General features: G+C 45.4%; 1 protein-coding gene across 1 annotated transcript in view; it reads left to right on the top strand.

The window, feature by feature from the left end:
- Nucleotides 1–15,279, top strand: part of Hephl1 (hephaestin like 1) — a 57,827-nt gene that overhangs the window by 29,024 nt on the left and 13,524 nt on the right. Inside the window, exons 10-13 of the mRNA XM_038323346.1 lie at nt 1,989–2,139; nt 5,109–5,321; nt 7,096–7,309; nt 11,927–12,066. Of these exons, the coding sequence (XP_038179274.1) occupies nt 1,989–2,139; nt 5,109–5,321; nt 7,096–7,309; nt 11,927–12,066 (718 nt within the window). The remainder of the gene's footprint in view (nt 1–1,988; nt 2,140–5,108; nt 5,322–7,095; nt 7,310–11,926; nt 12,067–15,279) is intronic.

Below are 15,279 nucleotides of genomic sequence, written 5' to 3'. Positions count from 1 at the left end.
CCTTCTGAAATTGACTCCTATGGTTATGAGGGTTTGTTTAATTTTGGAAAAATTAAGACCATGACCCAAGACCTTAGCATTTCTGTTTGTGGTGTGGTTAATATTTGGTTGGCATTTTTAGCTGTCTGTTGACTTAATTCTCGACTCTTCAACATCTGTAAGGGTGTGTGATTGGGATCCTTCTTGCTGAGTGAGGTCTCTGACTTGGCCACATCCATGAGCATTTCCGGCTTCCTTTATCCAACCACTCCACACCAATCAGAATCCAATCAGAATCTCCAGGTGATTCCCGACTGTGTCAAAGCCGAGGGTTGCTGTAAGTCACTAGAAATCAATCATGGAGGCCGAAAGGAAGAGAAGGCACATAGACAGCTTCTTGTATGACCCTGCTCCAGGGTTTGGGTGGATGTATGGATGGACGGGGCCAAATCTAGGGGTTCAAGTTTCAGTTGCACAATTTAAACTCACTCATGAAAAAAATAGAAAATCTGCTCACTCAACCACACATTTCACCAATTACCCCCCAGTCAGAACCAGCAGGCTCATTCACTTCAGTGCTGTATCTTACAGTATCTGGCATTGTATAGGCCTCGTACAGGGGCTCAAGGACTGTTTATCTAGGACAGAAAACTCTTGGTCTGTCTTGGATCGTCAGTTATCTCTATGAGGAAGCAGCTTTAGAAAGCTGTGCTGTGAAACACAGTGAGTGTGTGCGCTGTGCCTCAACAGCAACAGAAGACAGTGCTGTGTGGTGCTTTGCATTTCAAAGGTGAAGAAGCAGAGGCCCAAAGAGACCCTGAGTGATACACAAGGAACTACATCTAGTAAATCTGAAGGTCTTTAGAATTGGGGACTTGGAAGCATCTAACCATTCCTATCCCAAGTACGCTAACCTGCTTATCACTGTCGGGAAGTCTTGAGTCAAAGAGATTTAGAGACAGAAACTACTTGTAAAGTAGTTCTGATTTTCTTTCTTTCTTTTTCTTTCTGTTGCATTTACTCAATGAAAACTTTGACAATTTCTCATAGTCTTCAAAGAATGTTGCTAAGTCAAATATTATTCATAGTAAGACTACTTACTCAAGATTGATTAAAAACAGACAACAGGAAAAAAAAACAGTAAAATACCCGATGTTTAAAATAAAACCACTTGGCCCAAGATAAAATCATCTGTAACACTGGATAGTGGTGGCACATGCCTTTAATCCCAGCATTTTGGAGGCAGAGGCAAGTGAATCTCGGTGAGCTCAAGGCCAGCCTGGTATATAGAGCGAGTTCCGTGACAGCTAGGGCTATTACACAAAGAAACCACGTCTCAAAAGGCAAACAAACAAACAAACAAACAAAGGCATTTGTAGTCTGAAAGGTACCTTAGAAAATATGTCAGTTTCTCCATAGACTAAAACCTGGTCACGATTCTTCTAGGCAGGCAGAGGGGGGGCGTAGAGAGGAGGGTTTCCTTCTAGTCTGTCAGTCACTAACTCTCACAGAGCTGAAGGTGGGTCACAGACTACGGTCAGGTGACATAAGGTTGATTCTGACTGTCACTGCCCTCTGCACAGCCAGTCAATTAAACTCCCAGTTCCACATCTGTCCCGTTCCTTCTTTACTGTTTCCTTCCCCCACTTCTTCCCTCTTACTCTTCCTCCCCGTCACGGGCTCTCTCTCTTCAGCACACAATGATAGAAATGTGTAGACTGCAGGAAGAGCAGTTGGGTAGGAAGGGGGCCATTGAGTTTACATAACATCATGGAGAGAGAGGCAACCGGATACCATTGCTAAGGAGCCCTGTGAGGCAAGCAACAGGAGAGAGAATGGTTTGGACAGCACACGTTAGACAAGAGGACAGCAACAGACAGACGGCACTCAGAGTCCTGACTTATGAAATGACGGGCGGGTCTATGGCTAATGTGGATGACCCACTTTGTGTAAATTTTAGGTCTATTCAAGCTGTACGTTGTATGTCTTGGTTTCTTCATTTTCTCTAGAAAGGAATAGACAAGGAATTTTACCTGCTGTTCACAGTCTTTGATGAGAATCTCAGCAGGTATCTCGATGAAAACATCCAGAAGTTTACTTGGCGTCCCTTCAGTGTCAACAAAGAAGACAAGGAGTTTGTGAAGTCCAACAGGATGCACGGTACGAAAGGCTGAGGCATGCTGGGAAGTGTGCTGAGTCCACCCAACTGCCTAACTTTGGTGTCTTTGGTATTGCTCGTGGTCAGGAGGTAAATCATTTCATGCCTTCAGCTTCATGAGCCCCCAGAGATGCTGTGAGTCTGACACTTCTAAGGCCTCATGCCGCTCTTAAGAGATCAGGAGAATAAGCACACTGAGTGTTTGTAGTCAATTACGATGAGCGACTGCTGCAGGATTAAATTCCTCAAACACCTCATCTTAATTCAGGAAAAATGACTTAATTCTTCTTATATCACAATGGCAAGCCTCCAGTGATTGTTTGTGACTAACAGAGGATTTTCTCGGCCTCAGCCAGACACCAGAAACCATAAGAGCAAGCAGCTTGCTAGCACACTAACATTTCAGTGTGTGTGGCTGTGAGGCTTCCCATGGCAGCTCCAAGCATAACATTTCCATTACCTTTTAGAACAATAGAGAAGAATGCATGAATGGGCTCTCAGATCCCTCCATAGCTCAGGAGTTCCCAAAGACGAAGGTTACAATAACCCACAGCAATCAGGTCACAGGCTCCCATAATGCCCTGTGCTCAGGCCCAACAGAGACACCTCTTAGACCTGTGGAACTCTGGGAGCAATGACCTTCAGCATCAGCTTCCACGATAGTTTTTCTATAACTGGACATGGAATTTGTTTCTGATGTTTGTTTGTTTGTTTGTTTGTTTGCTGGTTTGTGAGACAGGGGCTCTTGTATCCCAGACTGGATTCAAATGCTGAACATGACCCCTCTGCCTCCACCTCCTAAGTGCTGGGATTGCAGGCATGCATCATTATATTATTTCAGTTGATAATAAAAGGGAGGGACTAAGCTATGATAAGGACCTGGTCGTGCTGCCGAGGAAAGCCAAACTTTAAAAAGAAAGGTATCTTCAGAGGTTCTCGGCATATAACAGCTGATGGCCACATCAGATCCAGCTCGGTGTAGTGTGACCAGGTGATACTCATGTTCACACGCCATCAAAAAGCATACTTCAGAGACAGCAAGGTTTCTAGGCTCAAGTTTCGTGTCAGTTATATGCTGGGTTCTAGTTCCAGTTGTGTTTGCATGGCAGGGAAAGGATTAAAGGCTTCTTGTGGTGCCCTGCCGTGGGCTGTGTATATTTCATAAGCTGTACTCAAATGGTATTTGATGAATGAATGAAAGGTCTAGAAACAGAAGCATTAAATCCATATCTAGAGTCAGGAAAGATTCTCTTCCAACACATTCAAGTGCTAGATTGCTTAGTACCCAACTTTGTGGTAATACTCTTTCAAATTTTGTAGACAAGGTTTAGATAGTTTACTGATGAAAGTATTATCAATGTCTCTTTAAAAAAATGTGTTCTTTTTAGAAGCCTCAGGGCTACTTTTACTAGTAATTCTAAATTTAAGCACACTTGGTAAGCTTAGCTGGTTCAGACAACAGACACATTTTATACACAAGATAATATGAGAAGACCATCCCCTTAGTCCTCTCACTATCTCACCAGGGTAGACGGTGACCATTAGACACAGCTTCCTTACTCAACTCCGAACCTTCCAGAAACACAGCTCTTCCTAACACCCCAAATCTGCAAACGCAATGCCAATTTACTGAAATGCTTCTCGTTCCTCAGGATCTAGGAACTCTGTAAATGAACATCTAATAACTTATTCTAGAAGCAAATGTAAAGTCAGTGACAAATGAGAGTCTGTCTCAATTAAATTAATTGAATTCAATACGTCAATAATGGACGCAGTCACTTGGCAAAGATAACAGGATAAGAACCTCAAAGAAATAATTTTTATATCAAGAATTTTTTCTAGAGGAATATGAGAAGATGGGGAAGTCAGCTGATATTTTTTGGAAATTATTTTATTATGCAAATGGATGTTTTGCCTTCATGTTTGCTTATTCACTGTGCGGCCTATGGAAGGCAGAAGAGGGAGTCAGATTCCCTGGGACTAGAATTACAGATGTTTGTATCACCCTGTGGGTGCTTTGAATTGAACCTGGGTCCTCTGGAGGAGCAACTGGTGCTCTTCACCCCTGAGCCATCTCTCCAGTCCCCTCAAATGACATTCTAATAGAATGTTAGCCAAAAGGCTTCCAATATGCTATCAGGCAGTTTTGTCATAAGAACAAACAGACCCGCAGAAAACAACCTTATACCTTAGTGATTACTGTCTTAGAATATGTATTGCTAAGTTTTATAAATTTAGTACATTTTCAGATTTATTGTTAATTCTAGACACCATGTGGTTTTTTTCTAGTAACATTCATCCTCTAGTAACAAGGATCTTATGTACTGTTCATATGCTTGTGATCCTCCCTCAAGCCCACTGATAATTGCTTTGGGAAATAGTGTTTTCAGTATGGCTACAGAATTACAATGGGCCCTCATAGTTGGTTTTACTAGTTGGGGGCCTGACACCCAGTTCCCAAATAAATACACGGAGACTTATTCTTACTTATGAATTCCTGGCCTTCACTTGGCTTGTTTCTAGCTAGCTTTTCTAGTTTAAATTATCCCTTTTCTCTTTAACTACATTTTGCCTCCGGGATTTTTACCTTTCTTTGTTCTATATATATTTTTTCCCTTCTTACTCTGTGGCTGAGTGGCTGTGTGGCCCCTGGAGTCCTCCCTTCCCTCTCCTTTTCTTGCTCCTCCCTCTTCTCCTTCAAGTCTAGATTTCTCCTTCTATTTATTCTCTCTGCCTGGCAGTCCCACCTATCCCTCTCCTGCCTAGCTATTGGCCATTCAGCTCTTTATTAGACCAATCAAGTGTTTAGGCAGGCAAAGTAACACAGCCTTATAGAGTTAAACAAATGCAACATAAAAGAATGCAGCACATCTTTGCGTCATTAAACAATATTCCACAGCACAAATGAATGTAGCACATGTTAACCTAATATTCCACAGTAGGCTCTCACTCTCTTCCTCCTTCCATTTAGCTATTAATGGCTACATGTATGGCAGCCAGCCGGGACTAAGCATGTGCAAGAAGGACAGAGTTTCTTGGCACTTGATTGGAATGGGCACCGACACAGACATGCACGGAGTTTATTTTCAAGGCAACACCATCCACCTACGAGGGACTCATCGTGACTCCCTGGCTCTGTTTCCCCACATGGCCACCACGGCATTCATGCAGCCGGACCATGCAGGTAAACCATATGTACCAACACCTAGTGCTTCAGCAGTGGGAACAGGGACATTCCTGAGGCTCGCTGGTTAGCCAGCCTCACCTAATGGTTGTGTCTCAGCCAATGAAAGACTTTGTTTCAAAACTGAGGTAGATGGTTCCCAAGGAAAGACAGTCCAGGTGGTCCTTTGGCCTCTGTCTTAGTTAGGGTTCCTATTGCTATGAAGAGACACCAGGACCGAGGCAACTTTTATAAAGGAAAATACTTAGTTGGGGTGGCTTACAGTTTCAGAGGTTTAGTCCATTATCGCCTTGGCAGGAAACATGGCAGACATAAGGTGGAGAGGGAGCTGGTAGTTCTGCATCTTGATCTGTAGACAGCAGAAGAAACTCTGTGTTACACTGAGTGTAGCTTGAGCAAAAGAGACCTCAAAGCCCATCCCCACAGTGACACATTTCCTCCAACAAGGTCACACCTCCTAATAGTGCCACTCCCTATGGGCCCTTTTCTTTCAAACTACCACATCCTGCAATGCACTCTTACACACACACACTCAAACACATACAGACAGATGTAGAGACAGAGACAGAGAGGCATGGGTAGAGCTAGAGACAGTAGATAGCAACTCACACTGTTTTCCTTCGCTCCTAGAGAATTTAATGGCTCCATTGTTGAGAAGCCACAATGAACTCTTGATTGTGTTCTGTCGGGATAAAAGTCCATGTAGAGAGAGGTCTTTCCCGGGTGTCCTCTCTATATGGTGTAGAGGGAGGTTTTCATGGGCGTCCTCTCTATGGTGTAGAGAGAGGTCTCTCCCAGGTGCCTTCTCTATGGTTTTAAAAAGATGCTCCTAGAATCTACAATACTAATAATACCTTTTGTATTTACTATGCTTCATTGGGATTCTGCTTGAAGTGGGTGAATTGGACCCAGTGAACTAACCAACTCTGCTCACCCAGAAATGACAGTCACTGAGCAGAGCTCTCTCTGTATGCTGTAGGTGATTATAGACAGCTAATCAGTTGCCTCAAAGAACACTGTTAGAGAATGGGAAGATTCATCCAACAATTTTATTGATAGTTAATATCATTAGTGATTTCATTTCACATAATTGAATTTAATTTGAATATATGTATATTCTAAATACACACATACACACACACCTCAGATGCCAACATGTCTGGAGCTTCAGTTTTTAAATTACATAAATCTCAGCCAGACATCATTGTTGGTATTCTATAGAGAACTAAAGTTGATCTTTTCCTTTCTTCCTCTGTTCCACCCATCATGAGATACATGAGCCCTCTCTGGCTCAAGGCTGTAATGGAGTAATCCATTTGACTTTCATGCTTACTTGCTTTATAATTCACGAAATCCTTCAGGGCAGAATCCTAACCATGGCCTAATTTGAACGTTGTCTAGGTCTTTCATCTCATAGGTAATGAGTTCTCTATAAACTGGGCTGGGCTGAGAGTCGTAAGAATCAGTAGTTTTCCAGAAGCGACTGGAAGCAGGTGTGTACAACAGGAATGGTGCAGAGAAGTCCTTTCTCGGCCACAATATTCTGATTTTTCCCTACTACAAATAAGTTTTAAGTAGTATTTTCCCTCAAAAATATTATAGTCAAAGTAATTTATTCCTCATGAGGTATACCGTAAAAAATACCGTGGGGTTGGTATTCTAAACATCCGCATTCCTGATTACTGATGTTGGGATAAGATGCATAAATTTGGTAAGATCACCACCACCAGAAATATCAAGTCGTGGGCACCATGCCAAGCCTTTTCTCCTCCAGGTATTTTCAAGGTGTTCTGTTCCACCTTGCACCATTTCGTGAGAGGCATGGGTCAGATCTATGAGGTCAGCAGCTGTGGCAACAGGGACCCTTCTGAGCCACCCTACGGGATGCTAAGAACCTTTTTCATCGCCGCTGAAGAGGTAGAATGGGATTATGCCCCTAACAAAAACTGGGAGTTCGAAAAGCAGCACTTGGACGCAGGAGGGGAAAGGTACCATGGGCGAAGCCACGGCTCTTTGGTGGGAATGCGCATGCTCTGTGGGCCTTAGCACCCGTGGAAACCAAGCGGCCGGTCTTTCTGGGCATAGTTCTGCAGGCAGAGACTATTCCTTATGAGTGCAGAAAATTAGCGAGACTTCTGTCTCCTCACCTGAAAGTAGGCTAGAGGCCACCGTGAAGGCACAAGTGGGTTCCTGTGCCTCTCCTAGTCCCCTAGATTGGTCTGCTTCATGACTGAGGAGGATGGATGAATGGATGGATGGATAGATGCACGGGTGGATGGATAGACTTTTGAATGAGAATGCAGATGGGCGTGCTCAGAGGAAAAGTGGGACCCGCAGCAATAGTGGACAGGGAAGAAAAATTAACCAGATGAGGGAGACAAGGTGTGTGGAATCCAGGAGAGAAGAAAGGCCGTTGTAGACCCAGTGGTACAGGGGAGGGGAGCAGCAGAAATGCTTCTGGCAAACATGGATCCCGATGGAGACATCCAAGGATGATCTAAGGCTATTGCCTTGAGAGAGATTCCTGAGCCAGGGCAGGAAGAGCATATTTCCAACCTACCTAGAAAATTGGAAAGACTGGCCCTTTGTTGGAGTGATCACAGCCAGGATCACTTGTTGAAGCATGGGCCGTGCTCAAGCCACACTAAGGTCTTGGTTAGTCCTTACTGTCCTTACTCTGGAGTTCTGGACCAAGTTCCTTGGGGCAGACCGGGGTCTCTGGGCACCCGGAAGGCATCCAGGACAGAGTGCCAACTTCCCCAACCTTACCACGTCTGTTCCACCACTTCCTCCTGCCCTGGCACAGAGATGAGGGAGCCTCGGCGGGAAGAGCCGGGCATCCAGGTAACCTTTGGCAGAGCAGGAGCTGAATGCAGATGTCCCAGGAAAAATCGCTTCTCTCCAACATAACACACGGTCTCTCCTGCTCTTAGCATCTATGCCAGGCTCTCATTACCTCCCACCGCCTACAAACCCTTCATGTCTGCAGTACACCGACACCTCTAGCTTTGCTTTCCTGAAGCTCAACACTTCAGTTTCTTTTCTCACTTGCCAGCCATTGTTTTGGGTAAGAGCATCTGTAATGAAAAAAAGATCAAAGTGACTATGGAGAAGTTTTGCCCCGAGGGCAGGAGCGTTTAAAATCTACTCAATTATTCACAAATAATTTGCTAATCTAGACATGTTTCTTTGGGACAGCTTGTGTTGCCGGTCCAAGTTAAACACTGGTGGAACATTTTCTGTGGAAAATGAAAACTAACTTGGCCGTTTCTAAAGCAATCATTTCACTAAGAGGCTGGTGTTAGTTACCACAGTCTTCATGTTAACTTATGTTTGAAGCACCAGTCGATTTGAAGGAGCAGGAAAGTCTAGCTTCCAGCTCTGCAACTCTGGGACTCTGGGCTGAAGGCATAGAAAAACAAGAGACTGCTGGTGGGAAAGACAGATAAAATGAATTAATTTCCCACTGCTCTGGTTATTGACCATAAACCAATGAAAGTGAGTGGGGTACGGACACCACCAGAGATTCAAAGTGTACCAAATTCTGTGGTTTTATCAGTTTATATGAAGCCTAGGGAGACCAAAATGGCTCAGTAGGTAAGGAGCTTGCTGCCCAAGCCTGATGACCTGTGTTCAGTCTCCACATCCCATAGTGGAGGGAGATAAGCAGCTCCCAAAAGTCATCCTCCTCTGACCCCATACACGATGGCATGTGAACGCTGTTGAGGTGTATACCCACAGTGTCTCCAATGATAGGAACTGAGAGATCAGGTTCTCTCCATCCCAGCTTTTGTGCCCATAGTTGTTTTTAGTCCTGGGGATCAAACTGAGGCTCCTGTATGCTACATAAACACTCTATCGCTAAGATCCGCAGCTTCTTGTTGGAGACTGGAGCTCATTGAGTTATCCAGGTTGGAATTCAATTTCTGACTCCCTGCCTCAGCCTCTGGAGAAGCTTGCAGGTGTATGTGGGCACACCTCTGGCTTACACATCTGATTTTGCCCCAAGGCTGTTAATTTTTACCCTGTTCCTGGCACAAATCATCTCAGAGACATTTATTGCTGCTGTCCTGATCAGCACAGACCCTCTCAGTACCTGAATTTCTTCATTAGGGGTTTCTTTCTTTCTTTCCTTTTCTTTTTCTTTTTTTTTGAGCTAGACATTTTTCTCTGCTCCCCTTCCTTCCTCTTCTCCATTTTCTACCCTTTCCTATGACCCATTGGGGGTTTCTTTAGAGTGTGCTGGGAAGGCATCAAAATTCCAGAAAGGTGACACATGGACCCATCAGCACAACTTCACATCAGATTTGTGCAAAAAGAGGAAATCTGGGGGGAAAAGTAGATTAAATTGTTAAAGAAAAATGAAGTTATGGTGCTAGCACCCTTGAGCTTGAAGAGCAGAGTGTGTATAATTTAGCAATCCCAGGAGTCACCATAATGAACATCTACTGAACAATAATTATACACCAGGCATCTGCTAAAACTTTTATAGGCAATTCGTCATGATGGCCTCGCAGCACACTTGACTCATTCGGCAGCACCTTCCCAGCATCAGCTTTAACAAAGCTCTCGTACAGCAATTTCTGCTGCCTTTTGCAGCAGAGGAGAGCGGGGAAATAGCAAGCGGGGTCTGTGCCAGTCACAAGCTCAGCTAAGACCCGCTGACTGTAAAAGGAGACTCTCTCCTCTTGCAATAAGTGTAGTCAAGGCAGAGGTGCTATTCTATGTATCTATTGAATATCCTCTGTGCAAATCCTGGCGAAACCATGTGGGGCAAAGACTGGGGCTTTCCCACACTGAATACGTGGTCCCCAAGGATAATGCTGGAACAAGCAGGGAGGGACACAATCTCTAACAGAGGGGAGCTTTAGTGAGAACTCACAGTGGAGCACACAGTCCCATCTGGAGGCGGGATGGTGGGGAGGCTCCCAGAGGAAGCAGTCTTTGAAATGAGATGTGGAATAAGGCAGTGCAAGAAGAGGGGACTAATTCTCGACAGAGCAACCAGCATACACAAGGGCGGGATGGGTGGAGGGCTCACCATGATCAAGAGAGCCAATGTTTACCATGACAGAGTATCTGGTGGTGGGAAGAAACAGCCAGTCAGCTTCAGAACTTAGGGAAAACAGATAGTGCAGGGCCTGAACCAAGCTGAGAAAGTTTGCAGAGAGGGTCACTGAGAGGTTTCCCATGAGGAAGAGCGGGTCAGCCTTAGAGCTGGGGAGAACTCTGTGCAGAGAGGAGAGTAGAAGGGAGGCTGTGTAGGAGGAGGGAGAGCCATGCGGCACTGTTCTTGCCTTAGAACACAGGTGGCTGATTTGGGAGACCTGTCTGGAAGTGAAAGTGATTTTTGTTTTCTTGGGGACAATGTCTCACTGTGTGGCCCAGTCTTCTGCCCCACCGCAAGCAGATGGGATTGTAGTTGTGCCACGACACCCAGCTGTGTCTGAGTTTTCTTCTCCATCTTTTGTGGTTTACCTCGATGACAGACACATAGAGCTTGTCCTTAATATTGTGCCTACTTGTTAAAGTCTGTTTGGCGTGCCCCACTCCCAGAGTGGTGTAAAAGGCCTCTTCTCCAGGAAGGCCCAGGGGACACGTTGGAAGGGAGGGTGACCCCGGAGTATTCTCAAACCGCTCAGAAATGCTTGAGGTTCCCGTGACAATGTGAAGATGTCTAAAGAGCTGTGAAAACGTCAGAGGCTCAGTGCACACATCCACAGCCAGTGGCGCCTGAAGCAGATCTCGGAGTCTGTTTCAGCCCTGCAGTCGTGCACAAGTGCTCTTGGCCCATTTCATTCCGCCGTGTGCACGTTTGTGTGCTTTTATGGGGTCCACTGTTGGAAAGAGCAGGGGTGTGGAAGCCCCGTCTCAAGTTCCCAAGCACAGCAGGGCTGAGATATGTTTATGGAGAATGAAAGAATTGGAGCGACTTCCTTCAGGTTGAGTACAGTGCTGTGAGCTGAGGTCAGTGTTAGCACACCCTGACATCTGCTAAAGTGTTCTCAAACAGGTACACACAAAACCCACTGTTTGGTGGGTGACTAGAACATGAAAATAACAAGAATTATGTACTTGTACATTCACAGTACCCACCCTGCAGGCTTGGGGGGGGTTCAGAGTGGAAGAATGACAGTCATGGAACCTGGAGGGTTTTAGAGTTGAGGGGGGCACACACGTGCACATGTGTGGGTGTCTGTGTGTGTGTGTGTATGAGTGTGTTTTCTGTGAGGAGGGTGTGTGTGTATATTTATTGTGTGAGTGTGTTTTCTGTGAGGGGTGTGTGTGTGTGTGTGTGTGTGTGTGTGTGCGTGCTCACCCAGTACCAGCCAGAGAAGCACAGCCTCTGTTGCATGTTAGGATTTTCTAAAGTTAGCCTAGTGTAGAACCATGCTGTGGGTGACAATGATGGCTTCCAAGGGTGGCCATGGGTCCATGCTAGGTTGGGGACATGAGGAGCTCTGAGGTGCCATTGCTAGCCCTGCTCTCAGAGGCATTGCAAAAGCCAGCTCCCTGGGGAGACCAGCTGGGGTGGGGAGAACCACTCCAGATAGCAGAGGCACTCTCGGTCTTCCTGCCTTCTGACGACCTTGATTTCTTTGCAGACATGGGGACATATTTATGAACCACACTGAAAACTGGATCGGCTCTCAGTACAAGAAGGTGGTTTACAGGGAATACACAAATGGAGAATTTGTGGAGATTAAAGCCAGGCCACCAAGAGAGGACCACCTACAACTCCTGGGTAAGGCAATTTCAGCCAGGCACTGTCAGCCCCGAGGGTGGGCATGTGGGCATATCTCTCCACCCCCCCAGCCCCACTTTTCACACACACACCTTGGGATCCCTGTCATCAGGGCAATCAACCAGGTATCTCATGCTCTTGAGCCCCTTTCCCACCTCTCTGCTGTGCTGAGAAATTTTCATAAACAGTTTGATGACTAGGACTTTGGGCAGAGTGTCTGTGGGACCTCCTCAAGGTCCTGGCTCAGTGTGCACAGTGACATAGAACACACTATAAAACTGAGCATGAGCCTAGAAGAGAAAGTGGGAAGTACACTTGTATGCCTTGGCACAGGAGACCACTTCCGAAATATAACCCCAGTAGCACAGACACTGAGAGAGGCAACCAAAAAATGGGACCTCCTGAAACAGAAAAGCTTCTGTAAAGCAAAGGACACGGTCAACAAGACAAAACAACAGCCTACAGAATGGGAAAAGATCTTCACTAACCCCACATCAGACAGAGGTCTGATCTCCAAAATATACAAAGAACTCAAGAAATTGGTCATCAAAAGAACAAACAATCCAATAGAAAAATGGAGTACAGACCTAAACAGAAAACTCTCAACAGAGGAATCTAAAATGGCTGAAAGACACTTAAGGAAATGTTCAACATCCTTAGTCATCAGAGAAATGCAAATCAAAACAACTCTGAGATTCCATCTTACACCTGTAAGAATGGCCAAGATCAAAAACACTGATGACAACTTATGCTGGAGAGGTTGTAGGATAAAGGGAACACTCTTGCATTGCTGGTGGGAGTGCAAGCTGGTATAGCCCTTTTGGATATCAGATGGCAATTTCTTAGAAAATTAGGAAACAACCTTCCTCAAGACCCAGCAATACCACTTTTGGGTATATACCCAAAGGATGCTCAGTTGTGCCACAAGGACATGTGCTCAACTATGTTCATAGCAGCTTTGTTTGTCATAGCCAGAACCTGGAAACAACCTAAATGCCTTTTGACCAAAGAATGAATAAGGAAAATGTGGTACATTTACACAATGGAATACTACACAGCAGAAAAAAATGACATCTTGAAATTTGCAGGCAAATGGATGGATCTAGAAAACATCATATTGAGTGAGATAACCTAGACCCAGAAAAACAAATATCACATGTACTCACTTATAAATGGCTTTTAGACATAAAACAAAGAAAAAGCAGCTTACAATTCACAACCCCAGAGAACCTAGACAACAAAATGGACTAGGGTAGAGAGACATACATGAATCTAATCTACATGGGAAGTAGAAAAAGACAAGATCTCCTGAGTAAATTGGGAGCATGGGGAACATGGGAGAGGGTAGAAAGGGAGGGGAGAGGAAGGTAGGGGAGCAGAGAAAAATGTGGAGCTCAATAAAGACAATTTTTTAAAAAGCTGAGCATGAACCAAAAGGAGCCCCCTTGTGTGTTGGGTGGCAGGAGTGACAGATATTAACATGACCTATAGACCTCAGAACCAACCATGTGTAAGCACGGACTCTGGGCTGGCCAATGCCCCAGCTGTGTGACTGGCCATCAACAATGCCCTTTCAGCTTCCTTTCCCATTTCCCCTCACCTGGGAGACATTAGATGCACCCCATTTGAAAAGAATATTTTTAAGGCAGAAGACTAAATTAGAGGACTTGGGAAATACTTCTCTGCTTTTTACACTACAGGTAACTTCAGGAGCGTGGGTTACACAGTGTTTCCAATATCATAATGACTAACAGCCTGGCATTGATGACATGCTCCCCTCCCCCACACCTCCGTGTTCAGCTGTCTCACCAGCTTGTTTGCCATTTTCACATGAGTAATCCATGACTCATTCATTGGAGCTGCGAGTGTTCTCAGAGCTCCAAAGAAAAGGGTTGGGCTAGCAGAGGGGGCTGGGCGTGCTCCTCAAGAGCCTGGCTTGGTTGGTAACAGGGAAAATGAGGGACATACATCAGGGGCAAGTTCACAGCCATCGTCCAGTGGAGAGCGAGGCTCCTTCACTATTTGCAGCTTAGAGTGGCCTGGACTTCCAGTAACTCAGCGAGGACAAGTCAGGTCCGCCTCTTTCCACCACTGCTCTGTGTCCCCTCACATTGCTCTGCCAGCTAGAAGACACTTTTTTAGCCAGTAAGGCTTGTGCAGTGGACTGGTAAACAGTAGTGAGTGATGACTTTAATGTGTGCAAACTGCCTTGAACCATATCCATGCTTACTGCTTAAACACACAGCAGTTCCTTTTTGCTTCTGGAGAAAACCATAGTTCAACAAACTTTAGATGTATTGATGACCTTATCCGTGTTCCTAAGGATCAAAGGCATAGCTTGCTTCAGTGACAAAGGAATGGGTGTTGCCACACTGTTAACCCTCCAAGGGCATATCTCTGGATGAACGTAGAACACAACAAATGCCCAAGCAGTAGTAACCTTAGGGCTCAGGTGGGAGACGCTTCTGCAATGGGAGTCTGAAGATGACTGTGAGCCCCTCACTGCATCTTGTCAGGGTGTTTCCCTAGCACTGCAAAGCAAGAGGCACTCGGCATGAGGAAGATACCAGTGGTCAGGCAATATCCACATATTGAGAGACTGCACCAGACGGGCATCAATGACACGGTATCCACGTGTCGAGAGTCAGTGCCAGTCATGCAACATGGCTTTGCTACCCCAAGTCCCTTTATTTCCCATCGTTTCATGGGAGCTCGTTATTAGTATCAACCCCATTTACTAAACCATCAGCGATTTGGATCCCTCAAGGTTTCACACTGCATTAGCATTTGTCAGTCTTCTGTTCCTGTGGAAACACCATGACCAACACAACCTGTAGAAGGATGGGCTTTTCTATGCTCCCGCTTCCAGAGGACTAGGGGTCTGGCACGGCAGGGAGGCAAGACAGCAGGATGGCAGCAAGAGCAGGAAGCTGAGAGCTCGCATCTTTCAGGGCAGACACCGGGCAAACTTAGAGTAAGCAGACTAGAGATGTGTAGATTTTAATCTCAAAGTCCATCCCTACTGACATACTCTAGCAAATTTAAACCACCTAAACCTCCCACCAACTGGAGACCAAGACTACAGGGGACACTTTTCATCCAAAGGATCACAGCTTACAACAAAACACTGCTGCTCTAGAGCGGTAGGAAGCTAAGCCTTTCCTGAATACTTGGCTTCGATGAGAGAAATACACTCTACAAAGCCTATGCAAT

Source organism: Arvicola amphibius, chromosome 3 (genome assembly GCF_903992535.2).
Source record: "Arvicola amphibius chromosome 3, mArvAmp1.2, whole genome shotgun sequence".
In the NCBI taxonomy this organism is placed as follows: domain Eukaryota; kingdom Metazoa; phylum Chordata; class Mammalia; order Rodentia; family Cricetidae; genus Arvicola; species Arvicola amphibius.
This window is presented reverse-complemented; position numbering and strand designations above follow the sequence as displayed.